Source organism: Protomyctophum parallelum, assembly GCF_964188405.1.
Source record: "Protomyctophum parallelum genome assembly, chromosome: 4".
Taxonomy (NCBI): Eukaryota; Metazoa; Chordata; class Actinopteri; order Myctophiformes; family Myctophidae; genus Protomyctophum; species Protomyctophum parallelum.
In genome coordinates this window covers 21,501,602-21,523,908 of record NC_139700.1, presented here as the reverse complement: position 1 = coordinate 21,523,908, position 22,307 = coordinate 21,501,602, and the positions used below count along the sequence as shown (strand labels likewise).

At 39.7% G+C, this 22,307-nt stretch overlaps 2 protein-coding genes across 2 annotated transcripts; both read right to left on the bottom strand.

Moving 5' to 3' along the window:
- Positions 1-270: 270 nt before the first annotated feature.
- Positions 271-4,726, bottom strand: LOC310857375 (kelch repeat and BTB domain-containing protein 13). The gene is made up of 8 exons (XM_083763021.1): positions 4,418-4,726; positions 3,451-3,639; positions 2,983-3,167; positions 2,392-2,743; positions 2,084-2,229; positions 1,788-1,942; positions 782-939; positions 271-649 (listed from the first exon to the last, which is right to left on the bottom strand). The coding sequence occupies exons 1-8, from the start codon at positions 4,658-4,660 to the stop codon at positions 467-469; spliced, it is 1,611 nt and encodes a 536-aa protein (XP_083619147.1). The 5' UTR covers positions 4,661-4,726; the 3' UTR covers positions 271-466.
- Positions 4,727-5,618: 892 nt separating this feature from the next.
- On the bottom strand, positions 5,619-20,644 carry chkb (choline kinase beta). Its single transcript, XM_083762352.1, has 11 exons — positions 20,119-20,644; positions 18,544-18,652; positions 17,354-17,467; positions 16,588-16,721; positions 16,034-16,138; positions 14,038-14,096; positions 12,884-12,962; positions 12,148-12,256; positions 10,037-10,143; positions 9,555-9,636; positions 5,619-7,534 (listed from the first exon to the last, which is right to left on the bottom strand). Exons 1-11 carry the CDS (start codon positions 20,619-20,621, stop codon positions 7,478-7,480), a joined length of 1,458 nt encoding a protein of 485 aa, XP_083618478.1. The 5' UTR covers positions 20,622-20,644; the 3' UTR covers positions 5,619-7,477.
- Between the last annotated feature and the right edge of the window lie 1,663 nt (positions 20,645-22,307).

The window sequence follows — 22,307 nt, the reverse complement described above, 5'->3', positions numbered from 1 at the left end:
GAATGAAATAAATGGTGTCTAAATAGATTAGTGTTTTATTGTTGGTGAGAAGGGCAGCTGAAAATTGTGTGTAAAGCAGCAACAATGCGCTAGATTGGCTGTCACTCTGGGGGAGGGGGGGGTAGGTGACCGGAAATAGGCCAATATAACGGCATAAAACTGCCCCAAAACGGCGCCAAAACAGCAAAAATGTTGCACGAGCGTGAAGGGGGGGGGGGGCCCTTCGAGCTTCAGTGCCCAGGGGCCCTCAGAGGTGTAAATCCGGCCCTGTATCCAGGTCACCGTAATTTACCACTGCTTTCAAGATGGAATCCTGTTCTGTTAAATTCAGCTTGTGTATTCTCGTCAGTCACAGAAAGTTACATAAAAATCACACCCATTGTGAAATGAGCGGTGACTTTGATGAGTGGATCAAACGCTGGAGCGGCTAAGACCGCTCAAAAAACAGAAACAACCAAGAATTGTATCAAAAGTGTAGGTGAAAGACGGCCTCATAGCGGGTGCATATGGGAAGAGGAGGAAGGATGCTCAGGGAGAGGGTCTGGAGGTTCAGCCTTACAATGCTGTTGTACTCTATGCCTGGCATGAACAGCTGCTCTCCTACAACTGTGCCCTGCCCTGCAAAGGCCATCTTCTGAGTCCCAAACACCTGAAGGAACAGAGAAGGGTCCAGCGTTAGATACTCATATCAATGAATGATGGAAGTTAATACTTAGATAAACATTTACAGTCTTCTTGTCAATATGCAAACAGCAGACCAGCAGACCTAGACCCCACTTACCTGACCCCACTTTTGAGAATGCACACAGAATGATGTCACCACATTCTCAGAGTTGTTTCCTCCAATCACACACAACCGGTCAGTGGCACCTAGGAAGTAGAGGGTGGGGAGTTGTGCTTCAGCTCTGGTCAGTGTGGGGAGTAGCTCAGACCACGAGTCTAGAGGACAACAACAGGGTAAGGGACTCCTATTTATGTGAAAGACAGCATGATCAAATGACCCACTGAATAGATTACATTTTCCATGAAAAGACTCTGGCATTAGATACCTTGCTATTATTTGCCTTGTCAGAATAAATCATGTAACTACAAAATGCACTCAGTAGAGTGGAGGCCTTTCTTTTATACTCTTCTTTTACCTATATATTGTAACTGACTGTAGTGATGAGCATGCACAATTAAGAACTGTACCCACCTGTGATTTCACAATAAAGATTGATTCTATTCTCTGACAAGGAAGAAGTGTATCCCTTTTTGGAAAAAGCTACATTTTACTGTATATATCTTTTCGCCTTAGTCCGTTTGAGCCCAGAAGTGTCTGTTTGTTGTTTGTTGTTGACATCATCAGACGTCATCATTGTGATGAAAGGTACCGCTCACTTAGTTCACACGAGTGTGATTATTATAATTTTTTACAATAAAACAATAAGAAATATAACTAGAAGACAAAGTCGTAAAACAAAGATGTAAATTAGAATGATGTATTCAAACATTTTCAGTAAATGTATAGCAGTATGATACAGGAAGTGGCCGTGGAAACATGACCACCGCCCAACCACCACCACAGTTTGTCTGCTGATCTAAGATTACAGGTGGGTTAGTCAGGAGGTCAAAAATATAAACAGGTGCCAGTCCTTTCAGTGATTTTAAAACAATGTAATTTTAAGATAAATTCTGAACGCCACTGGTAGCCAGTGCAGTGAGGCAAGAACAGGTGTAATGTGGGTTCTGGTAAGAACTCTAGCTGCCGTTTCTGTTGGGATAGAGCTGCTGTTGTTGTGCCTTACCTTGTGTGGTGTCATACTGCAGAACCAGTTTCTCCCCTGTCCTCTGGATGTTTCCCAGCACATAGAAGCAGTGCCCAAGGCTAGTGGCCAGTGGAACATCATGGGACAGCGACATGGTGAACTGGAAGTCAGTGAGTGGTAGCGAGGAGACAAACCTATAGGGCAGATATAGTTCACAACGCACACCAATACATGAGGGGATGTCATCTTAAATGCCCATATCCAATGCATTTCCATTTCTACTGGCACAGAACAAATCAACTGGCAGTGTTAACACCAACAGAGAGGACACAAACCTCCATGTGTCCTCCCAGGGGTCATAGCATTCAACAGCAGTGTAGAGGGATGTGCTGGAGTCAGGAGTCACCAGGGAATCCAAGTACCAGCCTCCTATAGCATAGATACGGCCTTCACAGGCCACTGCACTGAAGTGTCTTCTGTGCTGTGGAGATAACAGAGCTTGTGACACAAGTTTCATAACTGTATCATATATCTCACCTGTCAATGTAAGATCATTTGGAAAAACGCGAACCCTAACCAGCAGCTTTCTTTGGTGCAAGATGCCAAAATACCACATATACATTTGAGAGGAGACTTAGCTCACCTTGATCAGAGGAGTTGTGGAGACCCAGGTATGAGTGATGGGGTTATACCGGAAGCAAGCCATTTTGAACTCCCAGCCTCTTCTCATGCGATGTCTGTAACCCCCCATGATGTACAGGTAGTTATACAGGACTACTGTAGTGAAACACCACTTGTCAGCCTTGAAAGGGAGCTGTTCAATGGAGCGCCAATACCCATCACCATCTGATGCCTCCAGGATGAAGATGTGTCGCGCAGCTTCCGTTTCTGGGTCATTCCACGTGGTCAAGTTCTCCTTCCTGAGACTGCAGAGACGCCGATCTCCACGTGTCCTCAGATTAATTACTTCCTCTCGCTCCTCCTCATTCATACACCTGAGGAAATTAACCATATTAATAGCTTAATAAGTCACAGAGCCTCAGAAAACCACAGCACGGTGCAAAGAGTCAATACCCAATAACAAACCTAGCCCACAAAGACAAACCTCGTCTCTGCATGAAAAACTGAATTTTCTCAATATTGAATTGTGTGCTGTAAATGGTAAATTGACCATGGCTATGTAATTCAAAATACTAAATGAGGATATCTATGCTGCATCAAACCAAAGCTATACCTGATGAGTTGGGGCAACTCTAGCAGGTTTCTGCTCAGATAGATAAATACGGTCATCTTCAGCTCATCACAGCATATCTCCTGAGCCAGAGACAGGTAGGACAAACAGTTGTCGGGGCTGAGTTCTTCGGCCAAGGCTGATAAACACTTTGAGAGGAAGCCCTCAGCCAGGAGGTAACTGGCCACCTAGTCAGAAAGAGAGAGAGACATAGGAAGGGAGGGAAATTTGGGTGGATTTGTGCGTATGTCGACTCGTGTGTGTGACTGTGTGTGTGTGTGTGTGTGTGTGTGTGTGTGTGTGTGTGTGTGTGTGTGTGTGTGTGTGTGTTTGTGTGCATGTGCGCGTGTGCGTGCGCGTGTTTGTGTGTGTGTGTGTGTGTGTCGTCTTAACACTGGCTTTCCAGTGAAACCGGTACAATTCATTCAAAGATGTGACAAAGGGATCTATATTCAGTTTCCATCTGCCCACCTGGATATGTTCTCCAAGCTCCTCTTGGGGAACCTGAAATTGACCGCAGAAGGAGAACTCTAAGAGATGATAGAAGACGGAGGACGACACATAGTCCAGGTTGATGAGGTTATCTGAGGTCTCTCTCATCCTGGACTGGGACAGGCCTCTGAAGTATTCGCTGCAGTCCGAGAGCCTTAGGATATCCACCTTAGAAATTGAGTGTAGAACCATTATTAAGCAATGCTGATCTGTATTGCACAAATTATAAATTCTGTATTGCATAAATATGCACACTTAATACAAGGCATTTACTGTAAATTAATGCTGAAATGATGCTGTGCATAAGAAACCATACAGATACCAATTGACCAAAGGGTAATAATCACTAGTCCATTGAGCAATATATAGTATAAGATAGGACACAAATGTATAAGTAGTCAGGCATATGACATAAGAAATTGTATGTTATTTTGGATATCATATTATAAAATGTCACAATGTTGTATTTTCTGCAGTATGCATTGCTGTAAAGTATTGTAATTTTTGGAACTCACCTGACTGTTCTAGCTGTACAAATATTTACCAACTCAGATACAGTATATAGGCATTACTGATTATTTATCAAACATCTAATTAACGTAAATATGGGGAAAACACCACGGTACACGGTATTTTGGTCAAAAATATCATATTTGAATATTTGATTGTATATGAACCTTTATTGAGAAAAGGATATCCCCTTGTGTACATATCAGCCAGCGAATGTCATGATCCAGCCAACCAACTGGATTGGAACCCAGGGTTCCACAGGCTTCTAACCCAGGAGGTTACATTGGTGCCGTGACTGGTAAGGTGTAGCCCTGCCTGAAACTCTGAAGTCTAATATTCCCACGGCCAGGTGGGATTCCCCTTGGACTGAGCGGTAGAGTTTCTGACTTTTGGGTTTCCTGGCTTTCTGGGTTTGAATTCAAGTATTTATACTTACATGGAATGCATGTGTGCTAGTTTGGACTGTGACCATGATTCCATGTCCGTCTCCATGGCCATAAGTGCGGAGTGCCTCGCTGGTTTCCCATTCCTCTCGATGAGTTTTGAGCGCTCCTTTACCTCTCCATGCCATCCACCGATTGGCTGCTAGAAAAGCTCCAGAAAGTCTCTTAAGAACATATTTCAACCACGAGTTGATCCACAATAACAGCATTATTAGATACTGTCTGAGTGGATCCATACCGCTGAGTGCTAAGCAGGAAATGTATTTTTGAATAATGTCACTAAATTGGCCACATTCATCAGTTTACCCACATATTACCCAGAGCGTACAACGTGTAGTCATAAATCCAGGCCAGCACTTATATTCATATATGAAAAACCTTTCAAGGCGTAAATTCAAGATATTGCTCCCATAGCATCTGTTCTATGTACCATAAAATGAAATAGACATAAAGTATGACCGCTTAAAGAATTCTGAACTAACCCAGGGATGGAAAATTGTATAACTCTGTAGTCACTCCAGCACATCTGCTCGTCTTCCTCTTACCCTCTATCGTGTATCGTCTATCAAGTGCCGTTGATTTAAGTAAACAAGGGAACAAAACAGCTGTGCCACTGGACAATACCAAACACAACATAAGAATAATGTTAATAAACAGCTAAGTTAAAACCTTAAACTATTATTTTTTATGTAAGTTTTAAGCATATGAAACTAAACATGAATTCAAGTTTGTTCGGATGTGAAGCCCCTCTGCCCTGAAGATAGCCAACAGTGTGTTTATGTGGAACTCTGCGCAGCATAGTTCCATGGGATGGGTCTATTCCTGGATGCAGGGTGAAGGGGCAAAACATGACACCATTTATGCTGCTGTAAGTCACGTCACGTCACGGTGAGCTCAAGTTACTGTCCTGACACAAACGTGAATTGCATAACATGTATTACAACATGATTATGGTCTAGTAAAAATTAACCACTTTCAACCTGAACACTATTTTGGGCATGTAGACTACAAATTTCCTAAAAGGGAAGAAAAGTTGTTGAAGAGGTGGGCAATATCTAACCTGACTCCGGCAGATGGGGCAGCAGAGAGTACCCAGGGGGGGAACCCAGTGTACTCTCTGCTGCCCCAGTGAGGTTAGGCAATATCCATCTATCCACATCATTTGGAAAGCATTAGAGTAATCTTTGGTTAGAGGTATAAACCATGAATGTTTATTAACTTAAAGTACAGTTCTACAAAATTAAACAACAAAATAAAAAGCATGGTGGAAAGAAAAAACAAAACAGAATGCAACAACTGTAGTGTTAAATTGTTAGAGCAAGGTTAATGAGGCACTGTTCTGTTTCTTAATATCGCATCCAGACTGTTGAGTAAATCGATGCTGCCAATACATTTATATAACTGGGAATATCAAGACATTGATGCCAGCACATTCAATCTAACACAAAAATATTAACTAGCTGCATTTATTTTCCCATTTCAAATAATTGCTTGAATGTTGTGTCCATGTTGAGATTTATTTTCATCATGCTCTTTACAAACATTTCTGTGCATGTTCATTTCTAATGCTCACATGAACACAGTTCAAGTCCTTGGTCTAAAATACTATTGACATTCTTGGTCTGAAAAGAAAGAACTTACAGTAAAAGGACCACACGGGTATTCTTGCACGTTTACCCCAGCAACTACAAGTTGGGTATATTTTACTGCCTCCTTTTTTCAATGCATACCATTTTTTTATTTGTTTTTTATTAAAAGATTTTAAACCTTAAATTGTTTGTAAATCTATCTTTTCAACTGCATGAATGAAAGAAACATCGCATGGATGCACCTGGGACAAATTTGAAAAAGAAACAAAAAACTACAGCAACGTAAATTATTTAAAGTTTGAGTAGGTCAATCTTAAATCTGTCATTAAAGGCAGGGCAACATATATTGATAAGATATCAAATATTGTGAAAAAAACTGTAGTTAGAATAATAAATGTGTTAATAAGAACAGCTAAATATGCACTGCAGTTGAGCAGTTTTGTGATGTCAGGCGTGAAGGATGTCCACCCTGGTGAACTCACTTAAAACTCCCTTTAAACAAATATAATAAGATATATATTATATTAATGTACATTCAGTTTAACTTTTTACAGTAGAGGGGCTTCCAGGGAAATGCAAATATAACTGGTTTTGAATGCTAGACATTGACGATGGCAATACAGTGTACTGTACATCTAGGAGTGTGATATCGTCATTGCGTTTTCTTCTGCTACCTGTAGGTAAGTCAATTCCATACAATTATATGAAAAACGAAACCCCTATTGTTATTGAGTTAGTATTTAAATATCAGAAATTGTCCCTCATCTGTTGCCCTACCATCACATGATCAAAATGAGAGGGAAATTCAATACTAGATGAAACATAACAAAATATGAAACCAGTGAATTCAAAAACATAATATGGAAAAGTACAGTGTGGTATTAGTCTGTTAAGAAAACTCATATCTAGCAGTGGTGAGCAGAGCCATTTACAGTTTTGATAATGAGTGTGCAATAATGTTTTCAACTTTTCAAGTTCAAAAACTAAATACAAAGAACACAGGGGTTATTTGGACCCTCAAGAAAAATAAAATAACATAGAAAAGTGTTAGATAAAAATGGCTTGAAATAACACAGAAATAGTCCCAAGCCATTTTTAAACAATAGATAAAATAAAATAGGCTGTGATTGTTCTCACTGCATTTCACTATTTGGGACTACCATAAGTGCATTACATTGGACTAACAATACAGAGTTGTCCTTGTGCATGACATTCAGGAATAGATTTTCCTACATTCCAACAGTCTGCCTTTCATTCACTATTAATTGTTAAGAGCAGGGGTGCATTGTATTGGATACTTAGTAAAGTCAACGGTTTTGGAAAGAAGTCTTAAATAATATTTCTACAAGCTTCACATTCAGTGGAAGAATTTTCACTTACAAAGTAAGAGCTTTTTTACTGGAAGGTTCACATGGAAAGATGAAAAGAAAATGTCAGTACATTCAGATGAATAAGAGGTGGAATTTAGCTATATCGCTTTTTTAGTCTGAAGTAGTCATCAAACCGGCGCTGGGCGTAGTCCTGAAACACAAGCACCACATTTTAGCTGACAAGAAAGCATAAAGATATAACCACATTTATGTATAATCGTTATTGCTGCAACTATACATTGACACGAAGGTAGACAGGAACGCCCACAAACGTCACATCCGGTTTTAGCCTGGTCTAAAGAAAATGGTCTTCCCCATAGAGTTATATAGCGTACGATTCTTTGGATCACTTTCAGAGCGATTTGTTGGATGATAGAAATATTGACAAGCAAGAAAAATCCACCAGGACATCTGGAACACAATCGTTCAGTCACCCTCGGAAAGTTGAGTTATTATTAAGTATACGAGACGATTTAGCCATGGTTCACATGGCGCTGGTCTGTCATGGCGGAACGTCAACCTATTTTACACACTTTTCCCATTTAGAACAGAACGTTAACGTCTACATGTTCAGATTTCAAATATAAAGTGCTCGCCCCAGAGCCACGGATGTTACAATCCTCCTCGGGTGGGTAGAAGTACGCATATCTTCCGCATTGTTCAATAAAAAGCGTTTTAATCCGATCGGTAGCCATTTTATCAGTGTTATAATGCACCAACCGATAGGGCCGCATAGTTGAAAGCATATGGCCAAAAACTGATAAAACATTGCTTTTTATTGAACAATACGGAAGATACCGGTACTTATTCCCGCCCTAGCAGAATTGTAACATCCATGGCCCTGAGGTGAGCACTTCATTATTTGTAATCTGAACATTTGTGTAGGCGTAAGCTGTAAGGACTGTAAATGGAGAATGTGCGTAAAAACACTTCAGTCCAGGTCAGGGCTACCATGAGTTTGTAGATTTTTTGTTTATGCTGGGGCTTTATGGGGTTTATGCACAAGCATAAGCACCACCAAAATCGGACATATGCCTTTCCATCTCCATCTCCCTCCATGTTAAAAAACATTGTGTTACCGCGGCGCAGTGTTTAAAGGAGAATTCCATGCTAGAATGCTTTCTTATCTTTCTTACCTTTCTTTGTAGTTGTTACGTCCCCACCAAAGAGGTCCAGGTGATCTGGCAAGCCACTACTACTACTTTTAAATTAGTAGTATTTAAAGCATCTGTGTTTGAAAACCCAACAGGCCACTGTTTATTCCGGTTGGAAGAACTCTGAACTTTACCCCGGATCCACCCCCCAGCTATATTGACGCCACTGATGACACAAGTCTGTGTGAATAATTAGGGTTTGACTGATATATTTTAAGACCAATAAATAGAGCCAATGTGTTGTGCCTATCTTCACATGTATTAATTCCATTAATTGCCATATCGGTCTCAAAAGAATACAGATTATTTAATCGGTTTTCACCAGCAAAAAATAAATAACATTTAAAAAAGATCTACATTTAATTTGTGTACTCAATCTCATTCAGTAGTCATTCAGTTGTGAAAACAGACACTTGGAAAAGTATTATGCTATTTATTGATTGATTGAATACTTTGGGCCAAGCCCCTATAGGGCCTAGGCTTGTTTCCATTGTGGACAATATCGGAATCGGCAGATATGACCCTGCAAATTCCTGTGCAAATACACTAACCTTTTTTATATAAATCATTAAGTAAATAAAATGTGCAAAGAAATTTTAAAATAAAAGTACACCGAGACCTACTCTCAACATGCTTCATTACCTTCATTGTTATTAAAGGAGAATTCCATGCTAGAAGGCTTTCTTACCTTTATTTGTAGTTGTTACGTCCCCACCAAAGAGGTCCAGGTGTTATTTTGTGCAAAAGCTCCTTATTGGCTATTTCCCCTACCATAAGCCCTAAATGAATTGCATTCAATTGAATGGGAATTGAATGGGGCTATGGGGTGTTGTGCTAATTCGCTTATTTCCATTGCTCAAAATTATGATTATTTTGTATATATCCTCTTTTCATAATGTAAATAATATCCCAAGCGGCAGTTTACTACTTATTTCGATGGAAATAAGCGAATGTCTCAGACATTGTGTTCTTATCAAGGAGATGTCACCTAAAGTGAACTAAAAGGTCCCTGCTTACCATGTATCCAAACTCAATCTTCGATATCCTGGCCTGAATGATTGACCACAGGCCCCAGAGAAAGTGTGATGCTAATGCATACCTAGAAATCACACAAAATGAGAATCACATCATCTGTCTGCATTCAATCCAAGACTACCCATCCCCTCAGCATCTTCCCATGATCTATTTCTCATTTTAGCCAGTTCTCCCAAGACCCGACCCCCAAATATCTAGATTTTGACTGCTCACCACACACCACACAACCGTATCAATTTGTTGGTATTAATTACCTGGGTCACTTGCACACCACTTTATAGCCTCAGAATTTAAATGTATAGTCATACATTTAAATTCTGAGGCTATAAACAATAATAATAATATTTGTATCATTATTTATTGTGAGGACCTTTGATGGGTTTGTCCAAGGCAAAGATTTATCCTACTGTAGTTAGCAATGAACAATTATCAGTAAAATGTAAATGATGTTTACATCTCCCTACCTATTAGCTTCAATTAACATCTCCTCCTCGATGCGTGTCTGGTCCTCCTGTGTGCCATTACCAGGGTATCCTCCCTGCTCAGCGAAATAACTACGAATGAAATGAAGCTGCAACACATAGCAAAACAATCGTCAGGAAAAGGAAATGCACTGAATGAAGTTTTTTTTTATTATTTGTATTAGGAATCATTGATTAATGAATTAATTGATAATTGAAAAATATTGATAACATTATCGACCGATTAACCAGTTAGTTGATTGATGAAATTAGCATTTTTGTTTTTAATCTGAGAATGATTTGGCAACATTATTTGCAACCACTTGAATGAAGTGAAATTATTCTGATTGATAGTGTATGTGAAAAGACACTGAAAGAGAGTCAACATTAGCTGTTCCACTTTCTCTCAATGCCAGTGGACATAGAGGACATTCCTTCAATCTCACACATGAAAACATGCTGCAACAACACTGAATAGATGTCCTATTCCAACATTTCCTGAATATTTTGCTGAGCATTGACTTTCCTGCATGCACCAATTGAAACTGCCGTCAGTTGCCACTAGATGGCATTGTGTGGACAGAACAGTACCACAGGGTCAGGTACTGTATTCTATTCTAAATTTAAGAAACGGTGTCGGTCGGTGGTCGGATGTCAAAGTGTCTGAGGCCTCTTACACACTTACAGAACACAAATGTTTGGGCAAACCATGTGACTCCCATTGGAAAAGCATTGAGGCGGCCATCAAACACAGAACATAGAACATGCGTTCTGCATGTTTGTATCAGGCCCGTTTTTGGTGCAACACACCCCTCCCCACTCGCCTTACCCGCCGCACCGACACGACACCTCCCCTTTTGGGATTAGACCGCGTCTCTCAGCAGAGCCACATGGGGAACATTTCTGGAGGGTGTGGCAGGCAGGCAGCATCGGCATTTCGGCACAACATTAAACACGGACGCCTACCACTTCTCTCCTGCTTCTTTCTACCACCACCGCAAACGTTTAATCTGCACGCACGACGCAGGTGACACACTCCTCTCCTCCACCACCTCCTTTGCCGTGCCAGACAAATACAACAGGGTTTTTCGAGTCCCAAACAACGTTACGTGCGTTTGCGCCAACACATGCACTGTCATGCGCTGTTTCAAGACCACAACATGGAATGAGCGGCTATTTGGCTATACACTCCCAAAGTTACATTTCTGTGACAGCGCAATGACCGCCAACCCGTGCCGTCAGTGAAATAAAATGATAAATACATACAGAGATGCAATGACAGTCAATGACAGATATCTATCCATCTATCTATCTTATAGAATAACATACATTTTGTGCCCACGTTCAACCCAACTTCCCACGATCATCCGTTAACAATTCCCTCCCAATTAATGTGATCTATTATCTCGCATTACCCACGCTGTACATCATTTCCTGTTCATATATTAGAACAGGTAAGGCCCTAGTACTTCATACTGATATTCAACTGGCGCGCCCCCCCCCCCCCCCCCGCCCCCTTCTTTTTTTTAAAAGAGTTACAGGTATGATGTGTGCGATATATAAAGTGCTAGATTATCATAATGACAGTAATCCTAAATTATATTCTATCATATTCAAGGGCTTTTGGAGAGAAATTAGACAGACTCCTGCAGTCTGTGTGCATGTATTTTCAGCTAGTGCTCGTTGATGCTCATTCTGTTAAATAGGTCTATTCTAAGGTATAGCATATACTTGTATACTATAGACATATATCACCCTGTGCTCAAATGTATTAGCCTACATAAATCTTTGTGTTTGAACACAAAATGCATTTGTAGAATCCAAAAAAATGTGCGCTTCGCGCACACGCTGTGCGGCCCTCCACACACAATCAATCTACAGTTGCGGCCCGACCTAATCTAGTTGAATACCCCTGCCCTAGTATATACAATTTAAGAACAAGAAAAGAGAAGAATGGAATGTTGTGAATCCATTGTATTTCCATTTATACTTCAGCAATTAAAACTGTTGCTTGCCGACTCATTTTTCAATAATTTCTGTTGTCCAAACCATTTATTAGCCTGAATACAATAGGATTCTGCTCTCTGTTTTGAGTGGGAGGTGTTTAGACTAACCTGCTGGTCTCTGGTTGGATAGTTCTCTTGTGTGGCCTTGTAGAAAGGCCACTGGTTGTATGTGTAGTCGTACATCCACTCACAGAAGTGGTTCCCAAAGTCGAAGCCCCTACAGGAAAGAACACTGCAGTTGTCACAATCAGTAGTGGGACCAGAACAAAACACAGTAGAAAACACTGTTTTGATAGTGTAAGCTTATATGAGGCTATATATGAGATTTATGTATTTATTGACGAAGAGAAGGCATTATATTTTACTCTATTACATCTTTAAACATCAACCCTTTTCATATCAGGGTCCATTATTTATTTGGCATTTGAGCCACGGACCACCGTTTGATGGCCTCAAAGTTTTAGGCCTCTCAGACCTAAAACTTAGAATGTTTTGTTGTGGATTTTGTTCACAATTCCACGCTGTATTTAGTGGTACCATAGGAGAGAGAACAGTCGATCAAAATAACAATTATTCTACATTCTACATTATTCTCTAATTGTGTAGATTTCTAATGCAGATGTTTAACAATAATTTAACTCTTGGTCCATTTGGTTTCCTTTTACACTTACAAGAGTTAAAGATCTAAAAAGGGTCCATTTGGTTGCCAACTCTCCATCATTTTGCTGGGGACCACCTGGAAAACTCTCAAGGACCACTGGTGGTCCCCGGACCACTGGTTGAAAACCACTGATGTAACCAAACCTGAATCCACCCAAAATTAGTACTGTAGACCACACTTCACCTGTAGTTGTAACTGCTGTACTCAAAGTCTATGAGCATGAGCCTCTCTGGATCCTTGTCTTCCAGAAGCAGGATATTGCCTTTGGAAGCAAATAAAACAAGTGAAAACACGTTGTTTTGTCACACCAGCAGCCTGTTGCATCAGCTGCAAGTTATCTCTTAAGTTAGGGAGCCTAAATCCACATAATAATGTAGTTAGTTTGATACTACAGCTGTGTCTTTCTTTGGTTACACAGATAGTTTGTAATAATAATAATAAACCTTATTTATATAGCACCTTTCATGTCATAAAATGCAACAAAAAGTGCTTTACAGGGCAAAAAATAGAGAAAAACAAAAACGTAAAATAGCATTAAAACAATAGCGAATTATTAATAATCAAATTATAACACTATTCTGGTCAGGGTTATATCCATGGTGAGCACTCATCATCATCATCATCAGTAATTTACTACTTTACTACTCTTAGAGAATCAAGTACTATTGTTTTTCTTTTATGTAACATTTTGTAAACAGGTCATGGATAATCACACAGGGAGGATGATCACTGATCATCATCCTCCAATCATCCAAATGACGCACTATGACATTACTTATTTTATGGAGGACTTTACTATGGACTCTGTGTAAACTTAAGTTGTTACCTATATTGCTAATTTATTTCAGATGGTAGTAGCGCATAAATTCCATCCTAAATTAGAAATTACGATCAAACTAGGCTACATTTGAGCATAGCTGGTCACCGTGCAACCTGTGCTCCTTCAGCGCTTTGTTATGAGTAATAAATCTGTCAAAAGTTGGTGGAAAAACATAAACATAAATTACATTAATATATAGATAGAAACCTTATAAAAGGTATGAAAAGCAAGAAGTTTATTTTAACAATATGAGGCATCAACATACGACAGTTTCGTACAGAATTAAGTGTTGACATTTAGCATGTGCTTGAGCAGTCCTCAGCTTGGACTCAAACTCAAAGTAAGTCAAAGGTGATTGATTGATTTCTTTTTTGCCCTTGCCTGAATATGCTCTACACATGTACAAGAAACTGAGTTCCAAGAAATGTGTCAGCAAAGCCAAGAGGGCAGAACCACCAGCCCAAATTAGCAGTGCGAGTATGAGCACAACGCCTGATAGGACGAGAGAGACTCTTACCTTCCTGAACATCATTGTGACAAAATACCACTGGAGATGGGGTTGCTGCCAGCAACTCGCTGAGCAAACAGAGGAGTGGGGGTTTGGGGAGGGGTGGGGGGAAGGGGTAGTTAAAAGGAGGATAAGAGAACAGATAGTGAGTGACAGTGAAACTCAATATTATTGTATGTTCAGAGGACAGGTATTTGGGGCACAGACAGTACCTGTTATTCAGTATGAAAAATCACTGTAGTACTTGAGTAGTGTAACTACTATATATCATATCGAGAGTCAAGAGTTACCCACAGGGGAATTACCAACAGTTTGAGCACCCTATCCAGTCTAACAAGAGACATGATACTTGTTTGCCAGTTAGAAATGTGTGTCAGTGGAATATTGCTGACAAAACCCACATCAGGAAATACCACAACCACAGGGAGGTTTTGTCAGTGTCCGCTGCCGTTTACCCCATTCAAACTAGAGACAAATGACTTACTTGTATGGCAATTAGTGTTATCAGCAGTATGAGCTAAGTGAGATTCTTCGTAAGGCTGTCCATTAAAAAATAGGAAAACCATCAAACTCTATAATTAACCATCAAGCAAAAATAAGTCTACATGTCCTTATACAGGTGTAGGATTTTGCCGCAATAATGGTGGTACATTTTACATTACAAATTCCGGACTGGGGTTGATAAATTACTTCACTCTGACTAACTGATTCCTTATGTGAAATTCAGCGCATGAAGGTGTTGCGCATCGAAAATATAATCTACAAACATAAGCATAAGTTGCCCTGCTGGCAAGCAGAGAACTTATTGCGTTTTTTTAGATCTATATCTGTGCCAGTGATAGACACCGGTAGCATCAGCTCAGATTACCAGTATGTCAAATGGCGATACTGTGAAGGTGATAAGCAACAAATATGTGGAGTGACTGTTACAACATATGTTACATCATAGTCTGGGGCATACACATTATGTAATGTATTATTCTAAATATGCATATTGTAAAGATAAGGGATATTATAAAGAAATTATCAACCACAATCATGAACTGTCCCTCTGCTAGTTGTCAAGGTCAGAGTGTTATTATTATATAAACATTCAGGGGGAGAACTAGGGGAAAGGTTACGCTCTAAACATTCGCAATACCATTTTTACAGTTTTCTTTTTTAAATATTTTATAGTAATATCGTTTACAGTATATATATATTTTGTCCAGATACTGTGATTTAACCACAATGACATTAATATTGTATTATTGTAAGGCATTGTATCCCGTTTTGTCTTTGTCATTATAATATCTCAACCAAATTTTCACTGTTTATTACTTTGTTATTCTTATTATGTATGACTGTATGTCTTTATTCATCTAAATGTCATTCTTATTACTTCACATTCATAACCGGTACAAACGTACTTAATTGACTTGCCTGCATGAACAAACTGTAAACAAAATAGCATATCCTTGCATTTGCTATTATACTTTATTTCCTATTTTTTGTCTGAGCCTTTCCTAAGGTCCTGTCCTATCTTATGGCAGCTGTTCGCGTTGCTAACCCCTAGGGGTGTCACGATCAAAATAATTTTAGTTGACGATTAATTGTCATACTAAATAATTGTGGTTAACGATTGAATTGTGTTTTAATAAAAATAAAACGTGTTTGCCTTGTAGGCTTTATAAACAAAGATTGCACAGGGCAGATATGACAAATAATATAGAAATTAATAAACCAATATACAAAGCAATTACTGACAATGACCAGTACAAATAATCAAAATAAACTATGGCCAAAACAGCTCATACACTTAATAATTTTATATTTAAAGTAAACATTTAAAAGGAAATCGTGTAAATAGCCATTCTACAAGCTCACACAACTCTTTGCATCATGACACGTTGTAGATGTGCTATTTCCACTATTCTGCTAAAATATTTTTTGACGATGTAATAATTGTGACAGACAGGCCCCCCCCCCCCCCCCCACACACACACACACACACACACTCCCTCACCGAAGTTGTTCTAACTCTGCAGGAAGGTCGAACTTCAGAAGCTTATTGTACTTCTTCAAATGTGCTTCTCGCACAAACTTCAGCTTTATCACTTGGTCCATGTATCTGAATGAAAGCCGTGGAAGGGACAGTGAATGAAAGGAAGAGGACTCTTCCTGGAGGTGGTCATGGTCAAGATTGTAACATATCGCTGTCGTGTCTGGCCAAAATCTTGCATCTCCATATTTTATATTTTTGTCTTTCATAAATGAATGTCCCATTTCATACTTTGTCGTATGACTGCGTCACACAAGAGTAGTGAAAATAGCCTGATCTGCAAGCTCACAGCGCTATTTTTATTATTTCTTTGGACAATTTCACCTACTGCAACTTGCCAATAATAGTGACGACAGGTTGGAAGTGTTTAAATATTAAATTGGTTAATATTTAACCAATGAAAAGGTTATGGACATTGGACATACAAGGTTTCCACTGTACGATATAGTGTATCGCCAGAATTCTAACAATATACATTCAGAGGAAGTGTGTGCATGAGAAAGATTTTGTGTCCTCACGTATCAATGGTCCTAAAAAGCCACTTGGGCTCTTTATTGAAGGGCATCACCATTGTATGGAAGCGTGCCACCTTTTCAGCAATCTCAGCTGAGATGGAGGGGTCTGAGAGTTGCTCTGTGCGCATACGGTTATTCTGGGAGAAGAGATTTAAGAGATATTCAATTTTAAAACTCGCAGAACATTCACAAACGCAGCAGTACACAGAATATCTATCTTTACAGTAGCTGCTTGCTCCTAACTCTTTGTAACTATTATAATGCTATACAAGTTACTTAAAATTATGGTTGAGAACTTACTGTGTTTCCAATGTAAGGTACTTGTTTTAATGGAATCACTTGATTAATCAGAGAATGTTCTAATTGCATCCTACATTTCCATGTTATACTCAAAAGATTCTACAGTATGGTCTCTAAATGTGAAAGCCATTGGGGTATACAGTATGAGTTGTCTTTGCATTAAATATATCAATTTAGGATTTCGATTTGGTTACCACAGTTACTGAGAAATGTCCACTGGAAGCTTGTTAGCAATTTGGGGCAATTCTAATGAAAACAAATTTGGTCAAATAGCTAATACTTAGTAATAACTAGCTAGTACATTGGCTAGCAGATATTTGAAGAACCATGGGCGATAAACACAAATGTGAAAACATTATGTGAGGGTCAAGTACACAACAGACTGTACAGCAAGTCACACAGTTCTACAATTGTGACTATGTAATAAACAACAAACAATGGTCTGTGTGTGCGTGTCTGTGTGTAATACCGGTATGTACTGTTCAAGGCGTCCCTGGGGGAAAATACCATAGAGCTTAGGCCCCAGAGTACGCTCTGCCAGGATGGCAAACATCACACTCTCCAGCACCAAGGCGTCCTCTCCCTACCACATATAACACACACACACACACACACACACACACACACACACACACACACACACACTTTGTAGAATATTAATATTACCCTGTTAACACTGACATCTGTCCGGAAGTATGTCTCAGTCATATTCTATGCTACGCCATTTATGCCAGCGTAAAGGTCTCCACACACCGGGCACGAATCGGATGCAAATTCGGATTTTTAGCGGCGTTTCTCCATCGGTCTTCCGAAAAACGTGGCCGGTGTGCAACTACCTTTAGTCTCCTAAGGATGTCTTCAGACAGAGTGGACATTGGTGGGGTTGTGATTCCATGTCCCTTGCGGGAATTCTGCCAATGTGCCATTTATGTTCAAAGATGGATTCATAACTTTAACCCTGGCATCGATATTTTGGGCAAAATGTCAAAAATGTCAAAATATTTCTGAAAATAGCAGATCTACGAGGTCACCATTTCCCTCTAGCTCTACTGTTGTGATTTCGGTTGACCTGATAGGTTGATACAGTAAGAGTCTCCATCTAACTAAGGGTGGTGAGTGATGATTCAGTAGAGTCATTTGCATGGAGAACATGACAACACCAGGCAGTATCACACAAGTTATGCAATAATACAGTCACACATAGAGAATATATATATATATATATATATATACACACATACAGTATTGGACACATTACATGACCAGAAGATACGAGGACAAGGAAATAATGGATAGGAAATTAGGAATAGAACATGCATCTCGTATCATTGTGCAACGTGACGTCAGTTTCTGATAAAGCAGTTGACGTTCATCATATCAAGTGACACGCGTATCAAATATGTTCACATAATGTAGATGAGTGATCCACCACATGTGTGTACGGGGTCAGGCAGATAAAGGTCATAAATCATGACATCTACTACACCAGATCTCTTTGCCGAAAATACCTGATCTAGAAGCTCACAATGCGTTGTAACACGCTGTGTTGTGAGCTTGTACATTCGTCTATTTTCGACAAATCTTCACCCCCGATACTGCCCACACACATTTCAACGTGACCACAAACACAGATACAGTAGGTACGGTAGATGGACAAACCTGTAGAATGGCTCCATAAAGTCGGAGTAGGACCCTGCGAGGCTCCTCCCCCACAGCCTGAACGTGGTCAGGCAAACTACACATGTATAGCAGATTACTCAGTCCACCACTGCAAAACATAAGACAAAATACATAAATAAACTGAAGTGCTATTGTCTTTAAAGGACAACTTTAGTTTTTTTCAACCAAGGTTCATGTTTTAGGTTGTTATTAGAGAAACTAAAAGGTGAGTGTTAATTTTCTTTAATTTGCTGCTTTCTTTCATTTTAGGGATTTTAGCTGTTTTTGATAGGGGGGCGGGGGCATTCGAGCATGGGGCTAAATATGTATTATTTTACAAAATATTATGGCGATTTATTTTTTTATTATTTACTATAGTCCTAATAAACCCCAGGAAATTACATCTGGCCACAAAAAAATCACAGGATCTACTGAATGTGAAGGTAGCCTACTGGGGGGAAGCCACACTGTGTGTCATAGGCTCAATGTCAGTTTGACACATTCAGTAGAACTCGTGATCTTTTGTGGCCAGATGAAATTTCCTGGGGTTTATTAGGACTATAGTAAATAATTAAAAAATAAATCGCTATAAAATGTTGTAAAAAAATACATATTTAGCCCCATGCTCGAATGCCCCCGCCCCCCTGTCAAATACAGCTAAAATCCCTAAAACGAAAGAAAGCAGCAAATGAAAAAAAAATAACACTCATCTTTTACTTTCTCTAATAACAACCTAAAACATGAACCTTGGTTGAAAAAAACTAAAGTTGTCCTTTAAGGGAGACAGCAGAAATCTACATATAAAAGGGAATAAGGGATCTTATGTGTCTATTAGCTGCACTGTTTCAACTGCAGTGGTCCACTACAGTAGTTAATATATTATAAATGTATATAATAAAATGTGTCAGAGTCAAAGTGCAATATGTTTATACGAGTCTCCATTGTCACCATATGCATACGTGTCATAGCCAAGTCATTAATGCCCAATTCAAGTTTATTTTTTGAGGGGCACTAGCCCCTCCTATATAATATACACAGGTTTAATGTTTGTTTTTAGTTCAAATGTTTGTTTTAAAAACACCATTGACAATGAAGGGAAATTTTACATTGTATCTTTATTGTTAATGGCATTTAATGTTTGTGTTGGCACCGTTTGTTTTATATTACCATTACATCACCTAATCAACATGAGTTAGACTTTAATATATTAGCGCCCCTCACTTCACACGGGTGTGACTTTTCTCTACTAAATTGGTGACTTTTTTAGTTGGGTTCCTTCGATTTGGTGGAATGTCTTTAATTATTATAGTATATAGGTTTATCATTTAATTTCCAAATTGTGTGGGTTTTGTTGTGCTCAAGTTTTATCTATCAGATCATTCATAATCTGAAACACACACACACACACACACACACACACACACCACACACACACATCTCTCCGCTACTCGTCCCTGAATAATGTGCGATTGTTCGACGAACTCAACTCAACCCGTCATCAATTCAACACATAATAATATGTAGTCGCCACGTCAGCACTGCTATTTCTCTAATTCCCTACTAATTACCAAGTACCTGACAATGTCGATCTGGAAGTCTGCCTCGGGGAGGCTCTTCCAGGAACCAGACAGAAAGTCTCGGCACCACACGAACGCCTTGGCCTTCGTCTCCCTGTCAACCTCCTCACTTCGCCCACCCTGGTAGGAGTCTGCCTCGGAGTCATCACTGCCATGGTCGACTCGAGGACTCGGAGCCCTCAGACTGTTATCGCTGGCGGAGACGAGGGTGTCAACTGTCTTCTTCTTCTGCTGTACCACTCTGGTGTGTTCTGCTGCTGTAGGAGCAGGAATGTTCTTTAATAAAGCCCCTGCTGTCTCGGCAGTGGCACCCGAAGTGCTGGTGGTCTGCATTGTGGTGGTGGTGAGCTTTCCGCCGCCGGCAAACGACAGATGATGGCTGCTGCTGTGAAAATGTGTGTGTATTTGAATGCGACGGGGACTTGCTGACAGGTGATGCTGTTGGTGGGTGAGTCCAGCTAACCGTAATAGCTTGGCACAACTGAATAGCCTGAGTCGCATGGAGGTAACGACTACCGACTGAAGATAGGATTAATAGGATTCGATACCGATAATAACGCTTCCGCGTTTCTGTGATGACCAGTATTCAGTCACTCAGTCACTTCATTCGGGGCGTTTAGCGAAATTGGCATAGTGAATATCCAATTACCATCGCCTCTACGCTCAAGGGAAACAGCAATTGGTCTTCACTAGGACCCGCCTTCTGATTTAGAACCGCCTATACACTGAAGGATTGTGGGCAATTGAGTGTTTAGCGGCCATCTACATATGCGTTGCTTTTTCGGAACTTGAGTTCCTGCAGCATCGCTTGTGTGCATTAATGACGTTAAACAAACCACCCCCTCTTGTGTAAGTCATGGACAGAGACCTGGTGTAAGATCCATCAAAATCCTTTACAACAACATTGTCTTAAAGCATTCCATTTGCGCTTGTTTCTTTGTTTGCCTGCTGTGATGCTTTTTGATTGATTGATTGAAATATGTATTAACAGTTTGCAGAATTACAGTACATTTCAAGCACAAACTCAATACAAAAACTGTTAACTGTGAGTGGACAACCCAATTAAGCATTACACTTGTTTACAAGAGGAGGGTCCACCTTGTTCAATTGAACAACATTGAAATCTGGAACTTGACTGTCTGTACTTCTTCAGCAAACCGAAAATTACCCTAATATACACGGAGCAAAGCCAAGGTGTTCAAGTATGTGACATAAACTCTTACTCTGTGCTGTGCTCTTTATAGTTTAACTAATATAAAAGCAGGATAATTGAGAGCTTTATAGGTTAACAAAGTTTGTATTGCTGTTTCAAATTTCATGATTACATTTTTATTGTTATATCCCATAATACAAGCACAAGAGTACAATTATTGGCTTTTGTCTCCTTCCTCAACATTGCAGCAATAACAATAGCAACAATAGTAAATAATAAATACATACTACAAAATAATTAGCTCTAAATAGTACTGTTGAAGCAGAGTGTAGAGTAGGAGAGTAGCGACACCGACACGCTTTGATCTCGCCGCAAAGCAGGTGCCTATGGGCTGTAGTTCCAAACATTGCTCCTATGGCTGGAACTATCCCATTGACATAGAATGAGCACTTCCGCATTCCGTTGTTACAATGGGAGTCAACGCTAGTGTCGCCACTCTTACTAGATGTAACTGTGTTGAAGGTGCTGTGTTTGTTCAGGGTTCGATAAAAAAAAAAACTCCAAGGCACCCTTAAAATTAAATGAAAGACTTTGAGGTTTATTTGAAAGTCTGTCACTGTTGCACAAATCTCAGATTTTATGTCATAAGATAATGAGGATGCCTTAATTGCTTTCATAATTTCGGCTGCGGAAGATCACTTCACCACTGGAAACCGTGACAATTGGTGGTTGTCCGTTTTCGTATCTTTGTGTCGTGCTGGCTGTAATGCTGGCAATTTCTCTCCCTGCACAGAGAAGATATGTCCGGTCAGTTTCCATCACATTCAGAGTTCGTAAGACACAAAATGTAGACTGAGACAGTTAAAAAATGGCCATTGGTCTGGAGCCCAATTAAAGCATATGTTTTTTACAAGCAACACATAATTATGACCAATTTTGAATTAACTAAGCATAGGCAATATTTAAGGCCAAGATGATTATCTTGACTATTATAATACTATGTAATATTATTGTTACAGGTAACAGCTAGTGCT

Excerpts from the sequence above, each read along its gene's own strand:
- LOC310857375 (XM_083763021.1), bottom strand. The coding sequence starts at position 4,660 with ATGGATCCACTCAGACAGTATCTAATAATGCTGTTATTGTGGATCAAC. Across the intron at positions 3,640-4,417 it reads CTAGCACACATGCATTCCAT|GTGGATATCCTAAGGCTCTC; the intron begins GTAAGTATAAAT and ends TCAATTTCTAAG. Across the intron at positions 2,230-2,391 it reads CCACAACTCCTCTGATCAAG|CACAGAAGACACTTCAGTGC; the intron begins GTGAGCTAAGTC and ends TTATCTCCACAG.
- chkb (XM_083762352.1), bottom strand. The coding sequence starts at position 20,621 with ATGCGACTCAGGCTATTCAGTTGTGCCAAGCTATTACGGTTAGCTGGA. Across the intron at positions 12,257-12,883 it reads TACAGCAGTTACAACTACAG|GGGCTTCGACTTTGGGAACC; the intron begins GTGAAGTGTGGT and ends TCTTTCCTGTAG. Across the intron at positions 7,535-9,554 it reads AGATTGAGTTTGGATACATG|GACTACGCCCAGCGCCGGTT; the intron begins GTAAGCAGGGAC and ends CTTGTGTTTCAG.